General features: G+C 43.1%; 1 protein-coding gene across 1 annotated transcript in view; it reads left to right on the top strand.

The window, feature by feature from the left end:
* EPB41L4A (erythrocyte membrane protein band 4.1 like 4A) overlaps positions 1-16,095 on the top strand; it is a 150,058-nt gene that overhangs the window by 42,137 nt on the left and 91,826 nt on the right. The window contains exons 7-9 of the mRNA XM_006026177.3: positions 11,744-11,831; positions 14,681-14,769; positions 15,153-15,216. Of these exons, the coding sequence (XP_006026239.1) occupies positions 11,744-11,831; positions 14,681-14,769; positions 15,153-15,216 (241 nt within the window). The remainder of the gene's footprint in view (positions 1-11,743; positions 11,832-14,680; positions 14,770-15,152; positions 15,217-16,095) is intronic.

Raw genomic sequence — 16,095 nt, 5'->3', positions numbered from 1 at the left:
GAAGAAAGAGTGCTGGGGTTAAGTAACCCCACCCAGATGTGCCTGTCTAATCTCTTCTTGAACACCTCCAAGGTAGGGGAAAGCACCACCTCCCTTGGAAGCCCATTCCGTATTTTGGCAACACTTACCATAAAGAATTTCTTCCTTATGTCCAGTCTAAATTTATTCTCTTTCAGTTTGTGGCCATTATTTCTGGTAACCCCAAGGGGTGCCCTGGTATATTCAAAACTAATTCAAAATTCAGATACAAGGTTGTGTTTGGCAATTCTAGTATGATACGTAGGTTGCTCTTAGCTAGCAGTTTCTGAAAAGATAATTAAATGACCTCATTATCTTGTCTGGTTTAGGGCATAGGTTTCTGATTTAGGGAATTTGTATCTCATTCCTAGCTCTGTCCCAGACTTCCTTTGTATTCTCTGGCTAGTCTCTTAGTACTTCTTTGCCTTAGTTCCCAGCTGTAAAATGGGATAATAACACTTGTTTGCATGTTGCTCTATGCAGATTCTAAATTCTTGGGGACGAAGCTGCTGCTTAATATATGAATCTACAACATCCAGTACACTAGAGTCTCTGTTTCCTTGCCAGATCATTATCTGGTGTAATTAAGACTTGTAGCAACCTGCATTGAACTTGGAGCACAAGTTGCAAAAGGTACCAGGAATGGAGTCTGTATACACATAGATTGAAAGGTAGCTGCACTATCAGCATCTCTTTAAATAGTTCTCTTAATAAAGCAGCATCTTAGTTTTATCATCTTTTCCCATTATTAATCAGGATATGATGCATGAAACCCAGCTGGAGTGATCATAGCAAGAAAGAGAGTGCAAGTATTAGAACAAAATAATAAAAAAGGGGGATACTTAGAAACAGGACAAGTAGGCAGCATTGAGGTACTCGCACTACCAGGAATGCAGTAATCCAGATGAGTAATCCCTTGTACAAATGTGAAAGCAGTGGAAACTGTGGACATCAAGCGGCCTCGGGTGTACACTGAACCCGACTGTAGTTAATGACATCCTCATTGTAAAACAAGAAGAGTTAATCTAGGACTGTGATATGTGGCTCTGACACTCCTACTAAGGTGTCAGCAATAGAATATTAAACTGGTTGCAGATTAGTCAATAGAGATGAGGTTCCATATGCTGCACATCTGTTTATTTCAAATAGACTCTGAGAAATGGAAAAATATTTATTTATTACATTTATATACTGTGGCTTATAACAGACAAATAGACCCACAGATAGGAGATAACTACAAAACAGGAAAACTATTGGGGAAATGCCCAGACCACAGGATGTGGAGGGGGCCTAGCGATCTATAGGGATAGCCAAATATCTTCTTAATATTTGTGCATGGCTATTGGGAGCCTATGAATCCTTGAGACAATTAATATAGTGTAGAATGGTCAGATATCTAAGAATACACATTTGAAATAGAAAAGCAAATCATAAGCGAGGCACTGATACAAAAGTACTACAGTTCTGTGGAGCAGCTTTGTGCTACAGAGGCCTAAAAGATGAACCAGCATCTGTAGTGATGCAAAGCCAAGAATCCTTGCAATTTACTAGTGGAGCTTTGGCAGACATATGAATAGGTTTGTTCATGTGGCAAAGTTGTTATTAGTTGTTCCCTTTGAAGTGGAGTTAGTTCCATCAGTTCATCTTTGGACCTCCATAATATATCCACCACAGTGACTGTCTAGTAGGACCAGGGCTCATGGGTAAGAGAACTGAAACTGTTCCATGATATGTTGTCTCTTGCAGCCCAGTGGAGTACAAAACAAAGTACACAAGCAGTGAAGAGAGTGCCAAGCTAAGCAGGCAGCCTGCTGAGACTAGGGAACCATAGATCTAAGGTAGTTGCAGGTCTAGCTTCCATTAAACTAGCAATACAAAGCAACAGCAAAAGACAACAGTCCAAGCTGCAGTTGGGACGTAAGTCATATGAGCTACCTACAGATCAAGCACAGTGTTGAGACTGAAAATAGCTGTGGAGCAGGGGAAGATAGCCAGCATGCTGATGTAAATAGTGCCAACCCATGATCAGCAAGATTTAGAAAATGTCTCAAATCCCTTGGCCTGACATAGGAAAGTCAGAAGAAACAAGGTGCATGAGCAGTACAGAGGACCAACAGGATGCCATCCAACAGAATGGCTACATCGATAGGGTGGGAAAAGTCCTTGCCAACAACCATAACACAAACCAAATATATTGGTTTGAAGACTTGTGAAGGGCCTGTGAGATCTATCAGGCTACAGTGACCTGGTGATAAAAGCCATGTCCTTATTGTTGGTCATGTACTAGTAACTCCTGACTCCAGCAAGTCAGCACACGCTTGCAGGAGGTACAACATCAACAGAAATGTAGAGGAAAACATCAGCAGCCTGAACATGGAAGTTAGAAGTAGGAGTCCAACTTGTGTTTGGGAGGAGTCGGAGGAATTACCAAGAAATTAGCTTGTATGCAAGTGGCTTGAATAGTAAGTGTAGTTGCTGCACCTCTGTAAATAGTTCTCTTTATATATAAAGCCAGTTATATTTTATAAGAATAGGGTTGTCTCATGGTATAACTGAACACACAACAGTTCTGACCTACATGAGATCTGACCGTCACTTGTGACCTCTACCCACCTCTGTAATATAAAGAAACAATAATTCAGGGCCATATTCTGTCCTGCTTATTCCTATATAGTAGTAGCTTATTACATGTTAAATGTCATTAGTTTTAATATGATTAAATACTGAGTTAAGGTACTATTATATGCAGCTGAGGTAGAAACTTACTGTTATGCCAAGATTATGGGAGATCAGTGACAGAACCAGAAAGAGAACACTGGGGTCCTGCCTCCCAGGCCCCTGCCTCAAATTACATGTTTTGGTTGGCAGAGCTGTCTCAGGGGTGAAGAAATTGGAGAGAGCTTCATAGAAATGAAGTGTTAAGTTCTGAGTAAGTTTCTGTAAACCATGAAATACCTTCCGATATGCAATGGGTGAGAAAGAAGGGAGTAGGCAGAAGGGCAGTGACATACGAGTACAAGGAATTGAGGCAACAACACTGAACTATCTAAAAAGAAGCCCAGTTCTTTATTTTTCCCTGTGCTGCAAAGTGGACAGGTACACATACGACCTGATGAAACTGAAAGCAGCAACCAACCCTCAAATATCATCAATCTCTCTACATACACACTTACCAAAACTGAAAAATCTGTCCTCTCTAAGGACCTAAATTTCTGTCCAGAAAAATACCCTAAATAAAATACTTCAATGTGAAGAACTAGAAGAATTCTTTTGACATCTACATCTCAAGGAATATTTCCACAACCAAAATGAATCTACTTCCAGCAACAACTCATCCTCTGACAACATTGAGTAAAAGATCAATCCCAAAAAACCCAAAAACTATCAGATTGGACACTTCACGGTGGACGAAACTCTAATCTTGACCGCTACGTTGACTGTTTCAGGGAAAGAATGAACAATGAAATAATCAACAACACGTGCCACCATAACAACTGTCTACCAGAGAGAAAGGCCATAGAATCTCTAAGATCTAACCACAAAATAGTAATAAAACCAGCAGATAAAGGAGGAGACATAGTCATCCTAAACTGTGAAGACTACATAAAGGAAGCCAACAGACAACTCTCTGACACCACCTACTACAAACAACTACAAGAAGATCCTACTCCCCTTTTCACCATGAAACTCAAAAATACCATCAAATCATTTCCATCAGAACTACAAGAAAAACTACAGACCTTGATCCTCCCACTTTTTACATGCTCCCTAAAATCCACAAACAAAGGAACCCTAGTAGACCTATGATATCCAACCATGGAACCCTAACTGAGGAAATATCAGGTTTTGTCGAATCAATCTTAAAACCGCTTGTCACCCAAAGAGCAAGTTTTGTCAAAGACACTACAGACTTTCTATGGAAACTTAAAAACATAGACCACCTTCCCAGCAACCCCGTCCTAGCCACCATGGATTTTACCAGCTTATATATCAACATCCCACACCAGGATGCCATCCAAGCCTGCCTTACCTACTTACAAGAGCAAGATGACATCTCGGAGTATAGACCCAAAGATATTACTGACCTTATATACTTCATCCTCTCACAACAATTTCACTTTTAATAACTAACACTTCATTCAGATCATGGGCGCATTTATGGGCACCAAAATGGCCCCACAGTATGCCAACCTTTTTATGAGCCACCTGGAAAAAGAATTCCTTAAGAGGCTTCCTCAGCCTGACTAAAGGTTTTTAAATCTGAAAGCTTGCTAATTTTTTCCCCTCAACTATTTAAGTTGGTTTAATAAAAGATATCAGATTCACCCAAAAAAACCTTGGCTGTCTATGTCCTTAGACCAACATGGCTACAACCTACACACTTGTTACAGTTCAACACACACTTTTTGCCATAGCCCCCAGGCAAGGCCTCTAGCACAGAGTTAGGGTGAGTCCAGTCATACATTTAAAAGGTTCAGATATAGAAGGTAGATGTGTTGGGCAACAACTACATGACTCACTATACTCTGCAATTATGTAGTGTTGATATATCCTTATGGAAGAATCTGACGTTGGTGAGAGGAGAGACTGTTGGGCTGTGTAGATATTTTTTCCTTTGAAGAAATCTGCATGATTTTGCAGAGGACAGAGCAGCTCCAAAGGCTAATAGATCAGAAGAGACCTCAAACGTCATCTAGTCTAGTTGTGGGACTCTCTACTTCTATGCCATCCTAGACAGATACTTATCCAACTTCTTCTTGAGCACCTCCACTGAAGGAGTTTCCTAGTCAGTTCAAGCCATTATCCTACTGTCCTTATAGTTGGGAAGTTTTTCCTGACACTGAATATAGATATGCCTTGCTGTAGTTTAAACCCATTGCTCTACCAAAAAAAAAATAAAAAAATTAAAACTGCTATCATGTCCCTCATTAATCTCCTTTTCTTTAAGCGTATCTAATTTTCTCAGATTTTTCTTGTGTGGTTTTCAGTCCTATCCTTATCTTTGGATTCTCTTCAGTTTCTCTATATCCTTCTTAAAATGCGGTGTTCAGAACTGGGTACAATGCTGCAACTGAAACTTAACCCAAATAAACCTTTTCCTGTGTCTTGCATACAATACTTGTTTTAATGCATCCCAACATTGCATTTGTTATTTTTCTTTTTTGTGTGTCATCTTCACATTATTGGCTCCTGTTGTAATCTGCCAAATCCCCAGATTCTTCTTGGGGTTACTGCCGAACCAGTCCCGTTCTGGGGGTTACTGCTGACCCAGCCCCCCACAATTCTATAAGAAGGGTGTGAAAGGCAGCTTTGGGAGTTCACTTTTTGGTTTAGGTTCTTTTTTTTTTTTTGATGTGGGATTAAATGAAGAAGAAGGCAAGATGTTTTGCTATGAAGATAATAAAATTGAAGAAAAGAGTGTGACTGTTATTCATACACAAAAAATACTCCATAATGGTGGAAGAAGAGTAGAGGAAATAGCAGTTGCAGGCGAGTCAAGAGCAGAGGCTGGCAGTTATGGGGAAGAGAAAAGCCAGGGAGTTGAGGGAAAAGGAGAGAATGGAATCGGCACCATACCTAGACTCCTGGTGGCCCCGGATGAACTTTTAGTAGTTTCCCCCCTTCACCAGAGATCATGATGATGATAATAATTTTAAATTACCATTTTCTGGCCCCCTTTCTGTCTGGGCCCTGGGCGGCCACCCTGTTTGCACATCCCTGTCTGGCCTTGAATCAAATGGAACGAATCCATGAACAAGGGCTTGGCCACGTGACTTGTTTATATCAGTGTCATTAGCCTTAGTCTAGTGTTGGGTTTTTTTGTTGTTTTTTTTAAAGATGTGGATACATGACACATACAGCCCTAAATCCAGTGTATAATTACTCTGAGAAAAAGTCAGTGTGGAAACTACACTGATGTGTTATGTATGCAGCAGTATGGGAGTAGTAGCCTCCCAGCCTGCTAGGAAGAGTAAGAGTGCCTACTCTGCAAGAGTAAGAGTACCCTGCACTGTAAGAGTGCCTACTCTGAGCCCCTAATCCCAAAGAACTTGTCATCTGTCCACTTAGAATTCCCAGGTGACTTATATCAGTCCAATTCATATAAATTTAAGTCGGTTGTGTATCCAGTACAGGGGTGGGCAATTATTTGGATCCACGGGCCACATAGCTGAGCTGAGCTGTCATGGGCTGGGTCAACACCCGCCCTGTGCAATAGGTCACCAAAACTCCCTACCTTGGATGGGGTTTGGGGTGAGTGGGGAGTGGCGTTTGAGAGTGGGACGGGCAGGCGATGCTAGGATTATGGGGCAGAATCATGGTGGTGACAGCACAGGTTCAGGGCCCAGGGAAGAGCTGTGATATGCTGCCCTCACACCCTTGCGATAGGCACTGGTACCTTGGGCAGGCGTGTGCAGGGAGCAGATCATGGCTCAGCCCCGGCCCAGCCCCATGCTGTTACCCTAGGATCCTAGGGTCCCCTCGACTCCACCCACTCACCCATCTTACTGCTGGATGCTGCTCCCTATCAGCCTGCAGCCCCATCCCAGCCGAGCACTTTGCCCACATGGCTCCTGGCCAGTCTCCGTGGAGACACCAGGGTCAGGGGTGGTGAGAGTGTGGGGCTAGGCCTTAGGCAGAGCCATGGTGCACCCTCTGCATGTCCCCTGCCTGCAGAACTGGGGCTCTGTCCTGACCCTAGCCCTGGCCCCATGCTGTTACTGCCTATGATCCCAAAGTCTCCATGGAGACCGGCCAGGAGCTGTGTGGGCAGGGTGCTTCACTGAGCAGATGAGGTGGAGATGAAGGCAGGCAAGGAACTGCATCTGGGGCTGGGATCTTGGGGTGGCAGTGCAGAGTCAGAGCTGGGGCAGAGCCGTGATCCACTCCCTGCATGCTTCTCATGGAACCCGCACCCATCACAGGGGCATGTGGGCACCAGATCACGGCTCTGCCCTGGGCCCCAGCCCTGTACTGTCACCATGCCAAGATTTCAGGGTCTCCCTGGCCCCACCTGCCTGTCTCACTCCCAGCTACCACTCCCTACCAGCCTGTGGCCTCATCCCAGTCACCCAGCCATGCACCCTGCCCACATGGGTCCTGGACCTGGTGGTGGATGCAGGGTGTATGGGCTGGGGTGCTTGAGCAACAGGGTTGCAGCTGGCGGCATGGCAGGAAGAAGGAGGCATCACCACTGCGCCTGCTTGGAAATGGAGTCCAGCTGCTGCACTGCCCCAGTCCTGCTGCATGTGTGGGGGTAGTGGGACTTGCTGCACGTACCACAGCCAGGGCTGCACCCCACACCTGGGCTAGGCAGGACTGAGGGACCCACCATGGGCTGGATAAAATCACTCGGCAGGCTGTATTTTACCCACCCCTGATCTAGGATCTGAATTGGTGGAGGGGAAGTGAAGTGGCCTCAGAGGGGATGAGAAGTCATGAACATAGATGTATTGGAAATCATGGAAAAATTGGGTTGCAAGTCGAGGGGGAGAAAGGGGAAGAATAATGCTGAGGGTGAGGAGGCAGTGACCAGAGAGAGAGGATTACGGACCAGTGCATGGTAGAGACTTAGTGGCAGGTCAGTTATGTGGCAGTTTAGGGGACATGACAGTAAAAAAGTTGCCGTTTTTCTTTCTTATTTATTTATTTATTTAAGGTAGTTCACTCTTCACACCAGAAGTGGCAAATTAATAAGGCCAAAAAAAATAATGGGTCTAAAAACCATTTTATAGTTGTACAAGAAGTACTTATCAAAATGCCTACCTGCCTGTATCAATGTATACCAGAATATGCTCCCCTCTTACTATGGAGTTCTTTATTTTAGGCTGATGGGACCGGATACATGATCCCAACAATCACGCTTCTTGACATGCCACATATGCAAGGCAGAAGTCACAACTGTGGGATTGAACATCAATTCCCATCATGCCATTTGTCAAGGTGTTGCATCATGACCCCAGGCTCCTGCTTCACCAGCAATTTTTGCTCCCATGGCTGGGAGTCCTGTTAGTTGACCGCCTGATGCCCTAATACAGCTAGGAACTCTGATTGCTGACAGGGCTCCCAGCTGTGTGGCACACCATGGATTAACACCTTTCCTCTTTAGAGTTTTTATGCAAATAGCTGGCTCCCAAGTGGACAGTTAAGACTTCTGGCACTTTTACAGGTTATTTGGCGTGCTGGGACAAGCTCATTAGCATGCTATTTCAGATAACATAATAAAAAATGAAATAGCAATGCTGACATTTGGGGGCTGGACTTTAAGATCTTCTGAGGTCCCTTCCAGCCCTAATGTCTATGACATTTACATCGTCTTTAGCAAGCTCATTGAGGTGAACTGTGTAGTTCACATTGCTTAGTCCTTGTGTGTCAGGCTTTCTGTAGGCTCAGGCAGAAAACACAGTTTCAATTAGCAGTTGGCTTAGAATCATGAGGATGAGATGCATCATTTTTGGAATACGAGAACTCAAACTATGGAGCAAAATTTTGCAGTCTGGGGTAAATAAACAATAAGTTCTGTGGCAGGTTGTAGAACTATTGAAACAGAAAATAGCCTGGATGCAGCATATTGGTAAACACAGAAGTAAACCAGTGATCTGTTAGGCACTCCTGCTAAGGGAACAGTTTTCTTTCGTGGGCTTTTCATCCTCCCCCCTCAGCTTGCTTCAGCGCTATAATCTGATAAGAGGATGTAGTCACTTACATGCCCATAGTTCATAAAGCTTCTGCATTGATTGTAGAATATGGCATTTCACCACTATTTTTGTCTCATCACCAGTCACAGTGCATACATTTCTTCTGTCAGACAAATAAAAAAACAACTTCCCCCCTCATAAAATGACAGCCTGGGAAGGCACAAACTCTAATGACTAGTTAGGGCTCTCCACTCCATTACCACTCCCCTGCCCATCTCTCCATCCCCAATTCTGCATGGCTAGAAAGAAGATAAACTGTATATTTTACAAGATTTTTCAAAGTTTGTGACTACCTTGGGCCCTGGCATAACAATTTGTGTGTAGATTACATTAAATAGAGTGAAACATTTCACTATGGCAGCATGTCACAGTGTGGGATCCTGGAGGATGACCGTGATCTCCCCAAGTCCCCCTTACCGTGCCAAGTTGGCCCAATGGGCACCCTCGATCCTCGCCCGCCATGTCTTTGATGACAATATATATATGGAAGGCTGCCTTTCATGCCCTCTTGGTCATGGTTAGCTGTACACTCTGACCCTGTGCCTTCCTGGACCCCTGGTAGGTCCCGCTCCAGATAGATGGTACCACAGTTGTTTCGGGGCACCCTAGCCTTATGGGCTATGCGTGGCTCCAACTACCCCTTTACCATGCCCCAAACCTCACAGATGGTACTGATGTTGTTCAGTCCAGGCCTTGTTATAATTTGGCTCCCTTGTACTCTCTGGGCCCTGTCTCTTTCGGTCTGCGCCCTCTCTGGCGCTTTCTCCAAGACTACCCCCTCTTTGGTGCTTCTCACAATACTGCTGCCCCTCTCTCTCTCTAGGGCTTCTTGCTGCCCCCTCTAGGGCTCACCATACCTGCACTGTGGCTTCTCAACTGCCCCCTCTCTGGGGCTGGGGTCAGTGCACCCCAAATGCTGCACCCTCACTGATGCTGGGGTCCCCACACTGCTGTGGGTCCTCTATGAGGCCTCCTCCAACCCCTAATAGCCTCACCCAAACCACCAGTGTTAAACAGTAAACAAAATGCAAGCCCCTCAGCTATAACATAAACTGAAGCCGTCCGGCTATAACCACGTTACTCAAAACAACCCAGGGATGCTCCATCCTTTACCCGGCTTGGGACTGTACCTGCAATCAGGCCTCTCCTCTCAGCTTTGCTCAGGGAGAGCTCCTTCCTCCCTGGCTGCTGGCAGGGAACTCCCTGCCTGGCTTCAGTCAAGGGGTTTATATGTTCCAGGCCCTGCCCCACCCCTTTGGTCAGCTTACCGCTGGCAGGTGTGGGTCACTAACTACTCTAATTGCCCTGGTGACCAACAGCTGGGCTCCTTACTCACTGCTAGGGCTCTTTTTATTCACTGCTACAGCTTCCTCCCTAACAATTTCCCCTCTTTAGGAGCAGGGCACCTTAGTGCTCTGCGACACAGCATTGCAAGGAAAAGCATAAGATGTGAAGTATCCTTGGAACATATAATGATGGACCGTCTTTAACTAATGCTGGTATAATCAGAAGTGACTATTCAGTTCAGTTTCTCAGTAAAATGTATTTGAATGTTATGGAGGAAATAAGAGAGTGGTAAATCCCCTTTGGGGATGAGAGTGCTGGAGCATTATTTCAGCAGAGATATGGGCGATTGGTACTTCCTGGATCTAGGGGGGGGCACCAGCTGTGATTGCCAATTTGGTGGGGTGGACAGCATCTGATTGCTGAGCCCGGAAACACTGGCAGCAAACCGGAAGTGCTGCTGGCGCTTCTCAGGGCGGGCATCGGCCAGTGGTTCCCACTCCCTGGTTGGTAAGGGCCAATTTTAGGGGCGGGAGGCACATGCCCCCGCCGCCAACCCCCCCACCCTCCCTCCTTGTGACCTATAAGCAGAGATCAATACTGAGTATGTGGTATAAGTGACAGTAAAGGAAGAACTCATTCAATTTTGAGGATATCTGTGGTTTTAAAGTTTTGGCTTTACTCAGACTGCTTCATATATTATATCTCTTATCACTGATGTAAAACACATGCCTAGTATTCTGTCTTTCTCCATCATTTCTCCACATGTGCAGCTCAAGGCAGTTCCTGATTGGTGCAGTGAAACTTGCAGGTAGAATCATAGAAAATCAGTGTTGGAAGGGACCTCAGGAAGTCATCTAGTCCAACCCCCTGCTCAAAGCAGGATCCTCCCCATCTAGATTATTCTAGCCAAGGCTTTGTCTACCCGGGTCTTAAAAACCTCCAAGGATGGAGATTGCACCACCTCTCTGGGTAACCTGTTCCAGTGCTTTACTACCTTCCTAGTGAGAGAGTTTTTCTTAATATCTAACCTCAACTTCCATTGCTACAACTTGAGACCTTACTCCTTGTTCTGTCATTTGCCACCACTGAGAACAGTCTAGCTCCATCCCCTTTGGAACTATGTTTCACATAGTTGAAGTCTGCTATTAATTCCCCCCTCAGTCTTCTCTTCTCCAGACTCATTAAGCCCAGTTCCCTCAGCCTCTCCTCATACATCATGTTCCCCAGCCCTCTAGCCACTTTCGTTGCCCTCTGTTGGACTTTCTCCAATTTGTACGCATCTTTTCTGTATTGGGGAGCCTAAAACTGGACACAGTACTGTGTGGACTTCTCCACATTTGCTCCCAGGAACATCACAGGGAAGCTATCCCAAATTTGGCCTTCTTGCTAATAGTTATTTATAAAAAAAGATCTTTTGCTTTTTATACATTAGGATGAAATAATGTGAAATGTACTGGGGACAGCAGGGTTTTGTCAGTGTACTTAATATATAAAGTATAATAGCTTGTAAAGTGAACAAACTAATAATATGTAATAGCTTGTAACAGACAGTCTAGTGAAAGTTAGAGCCTATTATGACCCATTTTACCTGGAACCTGCAGGGGCATGATACCATGGAGACAATGGAAGTCTATGTCAGTAGTACAGTTTTAAGCAAGTTGTGTTAACAATAGGATTTATTTTAGTAATTGATGCTACACCGGTTTGAGAGACAAAATTCTTATTCATTATAATGTTTACAGGGGTCAGGTTCCTTCTGAGGCAGAACTGAATTACTTGGGTGTGGCCAAGTCACTGGAAATGTATGGAGTAGATCTCCATCTTGTCTATGTAAGTACTGCTTTCATGGAAGTCAAATACTTTAAATGTAATGGTATTACAAAATGTTTTTTACACTCAGGTAGAAAAAAATGCATTTATATTACTTAGTCACTAGGGGATATCTTTTTTTTTTTTTTTTTTTTTTTTAAGGATGCAAGAAATCTGAAGGAAAAAGTACCTCTAGGGAGCATGGCCTAAATTATTTTACACCTAAGAAAACTAAATGGATTTTTGGTTAAAGATTCTGGTTGTATTTTCTTATAAAATACAATTCATTTTGGTGAACAAATACTATGGGTAAAAAATTTGAGGGATTTAATGCAAGTGTCAGACCAAGGTAAAAGAGCAGTAGTGTAATTAGGATGGGATGAGTGGGATTCCACCCCCCTGAGAGTATGTACCATGGCTGGAGCAGTCCTGCACTGCCCCTGCCTGGCCATAAGCCAAGCAGCACAATGCTGCACCAAGCTGTATATCCAGGGTGTGGGTGGGGGTGAGTGGGACAAGAACACGCACAGCCGTGCACCTAATATGTATGCATCAGGGTAGAGGCAGGAGAGAGGGAACAAAGCACCAGGGTTTGCTTCCAGGGAGCCCAGCCATGGGGATGCTGTTACCAGAGCAGAGTTGCTGATGTTGTTACAGAAGCAGTGGCAGCAGTTGCCCAGGAAGGTGAGCCTTCCCACATCCCTTCCTTTCCCCTCTCCACCCCCACATTGTCTGTCATTAAGCTGCTGCCAAAAGTAGCATGTGCTCAGTAATGGAAGCCAACTGTGAAGTTGATTAAATGCAACCAACATTGAGCATGACTATAAAACACATGGCCTATATTGGGCAAACACACTGATGAAAATGTGTGTGTGTAGGTGCATGCGTGTCCCTTTAAAAAAAAGAAAAAGCAAAACAGTTGCCCACTCAGGAGGGGTACTGCAGTGTAAACGTACTCAAATAGCTTACAGTCAAGGGTTGGCAACATATGGCTTGCACTGGCTCTGGTGTGTGGAGCCTGGGGCTTTGCCCATGCGTATACTGAGGCTGAGTGGCTGGGAACTGTGCCTGTACCACACTTTGGTGGGAGGGAGAAGCAGCATCAGGCCTTGGCAGTGGCAGCCAGGTCACTAGCCTACCATAGACCTGAGCCAGGTTGTTTTGGTCCACAGCTCTCAAAAGTCACAGACCACTGGCCTACAGTGCTTCAAAAGTGAAACCTTGGTAAGATCAATTCTTATTCCAGTCACAGGCTCACTGCAAAGACCTTAACTTGCCTTACAGACAGTTCCTTGCCAATTCTCACCTCTTCCCTTCAGGAGGTCATCCTGTGTGGTTTTGAATACTTGCCATGATCTGAGGAAGCTGTAGCAATATAGCAAATACATAATTTTCTTGTTATTCTGTACCAAGAGGGATGGCTAGTGATAAGCACTTAGAGTTTAGGAACTGTTTAACTTGGGAAAGGAACCGTGACTTCTCATTACTATCAAACACCTTCTCATTTATTGTGAAAAAAGTGCTCTGACTCCCTCACAGCAGTTGGTTTATTTAGCAGCACGCTTCAGCACTCCTGGGCACCAGTATTTCAATAAAAAGAAGCCAAATGCAAAATTATACTCCAGTGAAATGAACCAGGCTGTCATTATGCACCTTCTCTTGGTGGCTATGACATGTGTTAGGTGTCAGGTTTTGATACAGAGTTTATTCTTTGAGTCTTTTATCACACTTCACTTTTTTCCCCCAGTTCCTCCAAAAAAATCTTGATAATTAGGACTCCCATGCTTAGTCTCCCAGAAATAATGTGTTTCTTTGTTTCTGATGTAGTAAGAAGTTCATGTTTACCTGTGAGAGAAATTGGCCTCTATGATTAAGATGTTTACGTGGGTGTTCCAAGTGCCAGAATCCTAAACCAGCATATTGGCTTGTGTATCAGTTTGGGAAAAGAACTCTTTGGAACCTCTTGTAGAAATACAAACTGGATTATCAGAATATAGAAAATACAAAAATCAGATGGATGTTTGCTTGTAGGAAACCACCAACATAACCTGGAGCTTTCAGAATATTGCAAGAAACTTCTCCACCTCTGGAAGTCCCTTCCATGTGTCAAAGAGCTTTGCTACACTGTCAGCTCCTTCATCATTATACAAAGGGTTATGGCATTAATAATATCTAAAAACTGCTTTTGCTTTAATGGAATACATAGATTCTGGTTAGTTCAGGGAGATAGATGGCTATGTCATTTTTCAGGGTCTCCCTTGAATTAAAGCGGCTGACCTCTGTATGATTTTCCATTAAAATCACTATAACTTTTCAGTTCTGCAGGCAGCAGAAGTTTCACGATAAGACTGATGATTCATATATCTTGGATGGTATGGTAGAATGAACCTACTGTAGAATTCAGAAGTATATATGTTACGAGTAAATACTGTATTCTGTAAAGTGTGAAATGTCAACAGCACTTAACTTTAAGATGCAAAGAGAGCGAAATATGACAGCTTACTCAAATTAATTTTCACTCTTAGTGTCTCATGTAAGTAATCTTTATGAAAGCAGTTCCATTAAAGTCTAAAAGACTGCTCCCATGAGATAAGGTTCATCAAGTAAGTAAGAGTAGGGTAGAATTCACTGGCTAGTATGATGGTGATAAGAAGATGATCAACTCTTATACAGAAGTTTTCAACAGTAGATTTGAAAATGTTTTACAAAGCATCATTATCCCCATTTTATAGATGGGGAATCTGAAACACAGAGAAACAGTGACTTGCTGAAGCTCCCTGCCCCTGGCACTACTCCATCCTCCCAGACAATATCTGTAAAAATAAAATTATAGCTATAAATAATAAAATGGCATGTATTTTGTTTTCCAGGGTGAGAACAAGTCTGAATACTTTTTAGGATTAACACCTATAGGAGTTGTTGTCTACAAGAATAAAAAACAAGTAGGGAAATATTTCTGGTATGTACCTGTATAACTTAACAGTGTTGTGTATATTAAAATAATATGGTTATGAGGGAAATATGATACATTTGTCAGCTTTATAAAAGAGAAATTAGAATCTTAGCTCAAATCAGTCTTTCTGTATATAATTAATTGTTTTAAGTATTTTCTGTTCATAATATTACAAGAGATGTTTCCATGCTTATATGCAAATGTTTAAGTGTAACTTTTTGTGGCGGGTAATGCGCAAAACCATTGAGGCACTTGGAAAAACTATCACATGTTGATGACTAAGAGAGACATCTTTTCATCCCATTCAAATGCATCTTTTTCTTTTTTGTATCTTTTCTATCCATTGGCTATAAATATCATAAATTTTTCTATATCTTTTTTTTCTATAGGCCTAGAATTACGAAGGTTCACTTCAAGGAAATGCAATTTGAACTTAGAGTGCTGGGAAAAGACGTAAGCCTTTTTTATTTCAGACTTGAAAGAAAAAAAATCCTGAAACTAATCTAATCTAGCTGTTAACAGTTTAATTTGTGCCATGAAATGGACCTACTTTTATTAATAGTTTTAATTTAATTATTACCAGAAGACTCTATGTATACTGTCTTTGGAAGAAGATTTAAGTGTAGAAGTTCTAGTGAAGAGAGAGAGAGCGAGGAGAGGGTTAGGCTTTCTCTTTCTTCCCTATATGTTCCTCACTTGGCATGCAAGATAGGTGTGTCTTATTAAAGGAAATCAGAAGGGGACTTTATTGTATATAGTCCAGATTTGTTCCTCTGTCATCTGTAAGGCAGAAGACTTAGAATGTTACAGAATGCTCATTCATGTACAAACAAGTCCCACTTCTCAAAAGAAGTGATACATTAATTGCTGCTTGATAGTGCAAGTATGCACTTATTGTGTGAAGCATATGGAATTATTGTAGATGCTTACTAAGCTGAATGAGAAATCTGGAATCTTTGAGAAAGGGGACACAATTTTGTAGTCTAAATATTGATTCTTGGCTTATACTTTATGAATATTCTATATGTGCTTGTAATAGTCAAACTGCCTAACTGCATTTGACAGTTTCAAACCCTGACAGGTATTACAAAGAAACTGTTTTAAAGAATAGCAAAAGAAACTGTGGGTGCTGACAGACGTGCAGCTCCCCGCTGTAAGTCATGGTACTTTGTAGGAAGTGCTATGAGTTACAATATCTCCCTTCCCCCGCTGCCCAGATGATGTTTGCTGATTGGTCTGGTGGGTTGGAGGATTGAGCTGCATGTCTGCAGGTGCTCTCCATTAGCACCCTCCAACAAGCAGGTTCTCTGGTGCTCTTTTCAGAATGGGAGG

The sequence above is a fragment of the Alligator sinensis genome, unplaced genomic scaffold (genome assembly GCF_000455745.1).
Source record: "Alligator sinensis unplaced genomic scaffold, ASM45574v1 scaffold225_1, whole genome shotgun sequence".
NCBI classification, from domain to species: Eukaryota; Metazoa; Chordata; order Crocodylia; family Alligatoridae; genus Alligator; species Alligator sinensis.
Note: the sequence above shows the minus strand (reverse complement) of the source record. Positions and strands in the feature narration are given on the sequence as shown.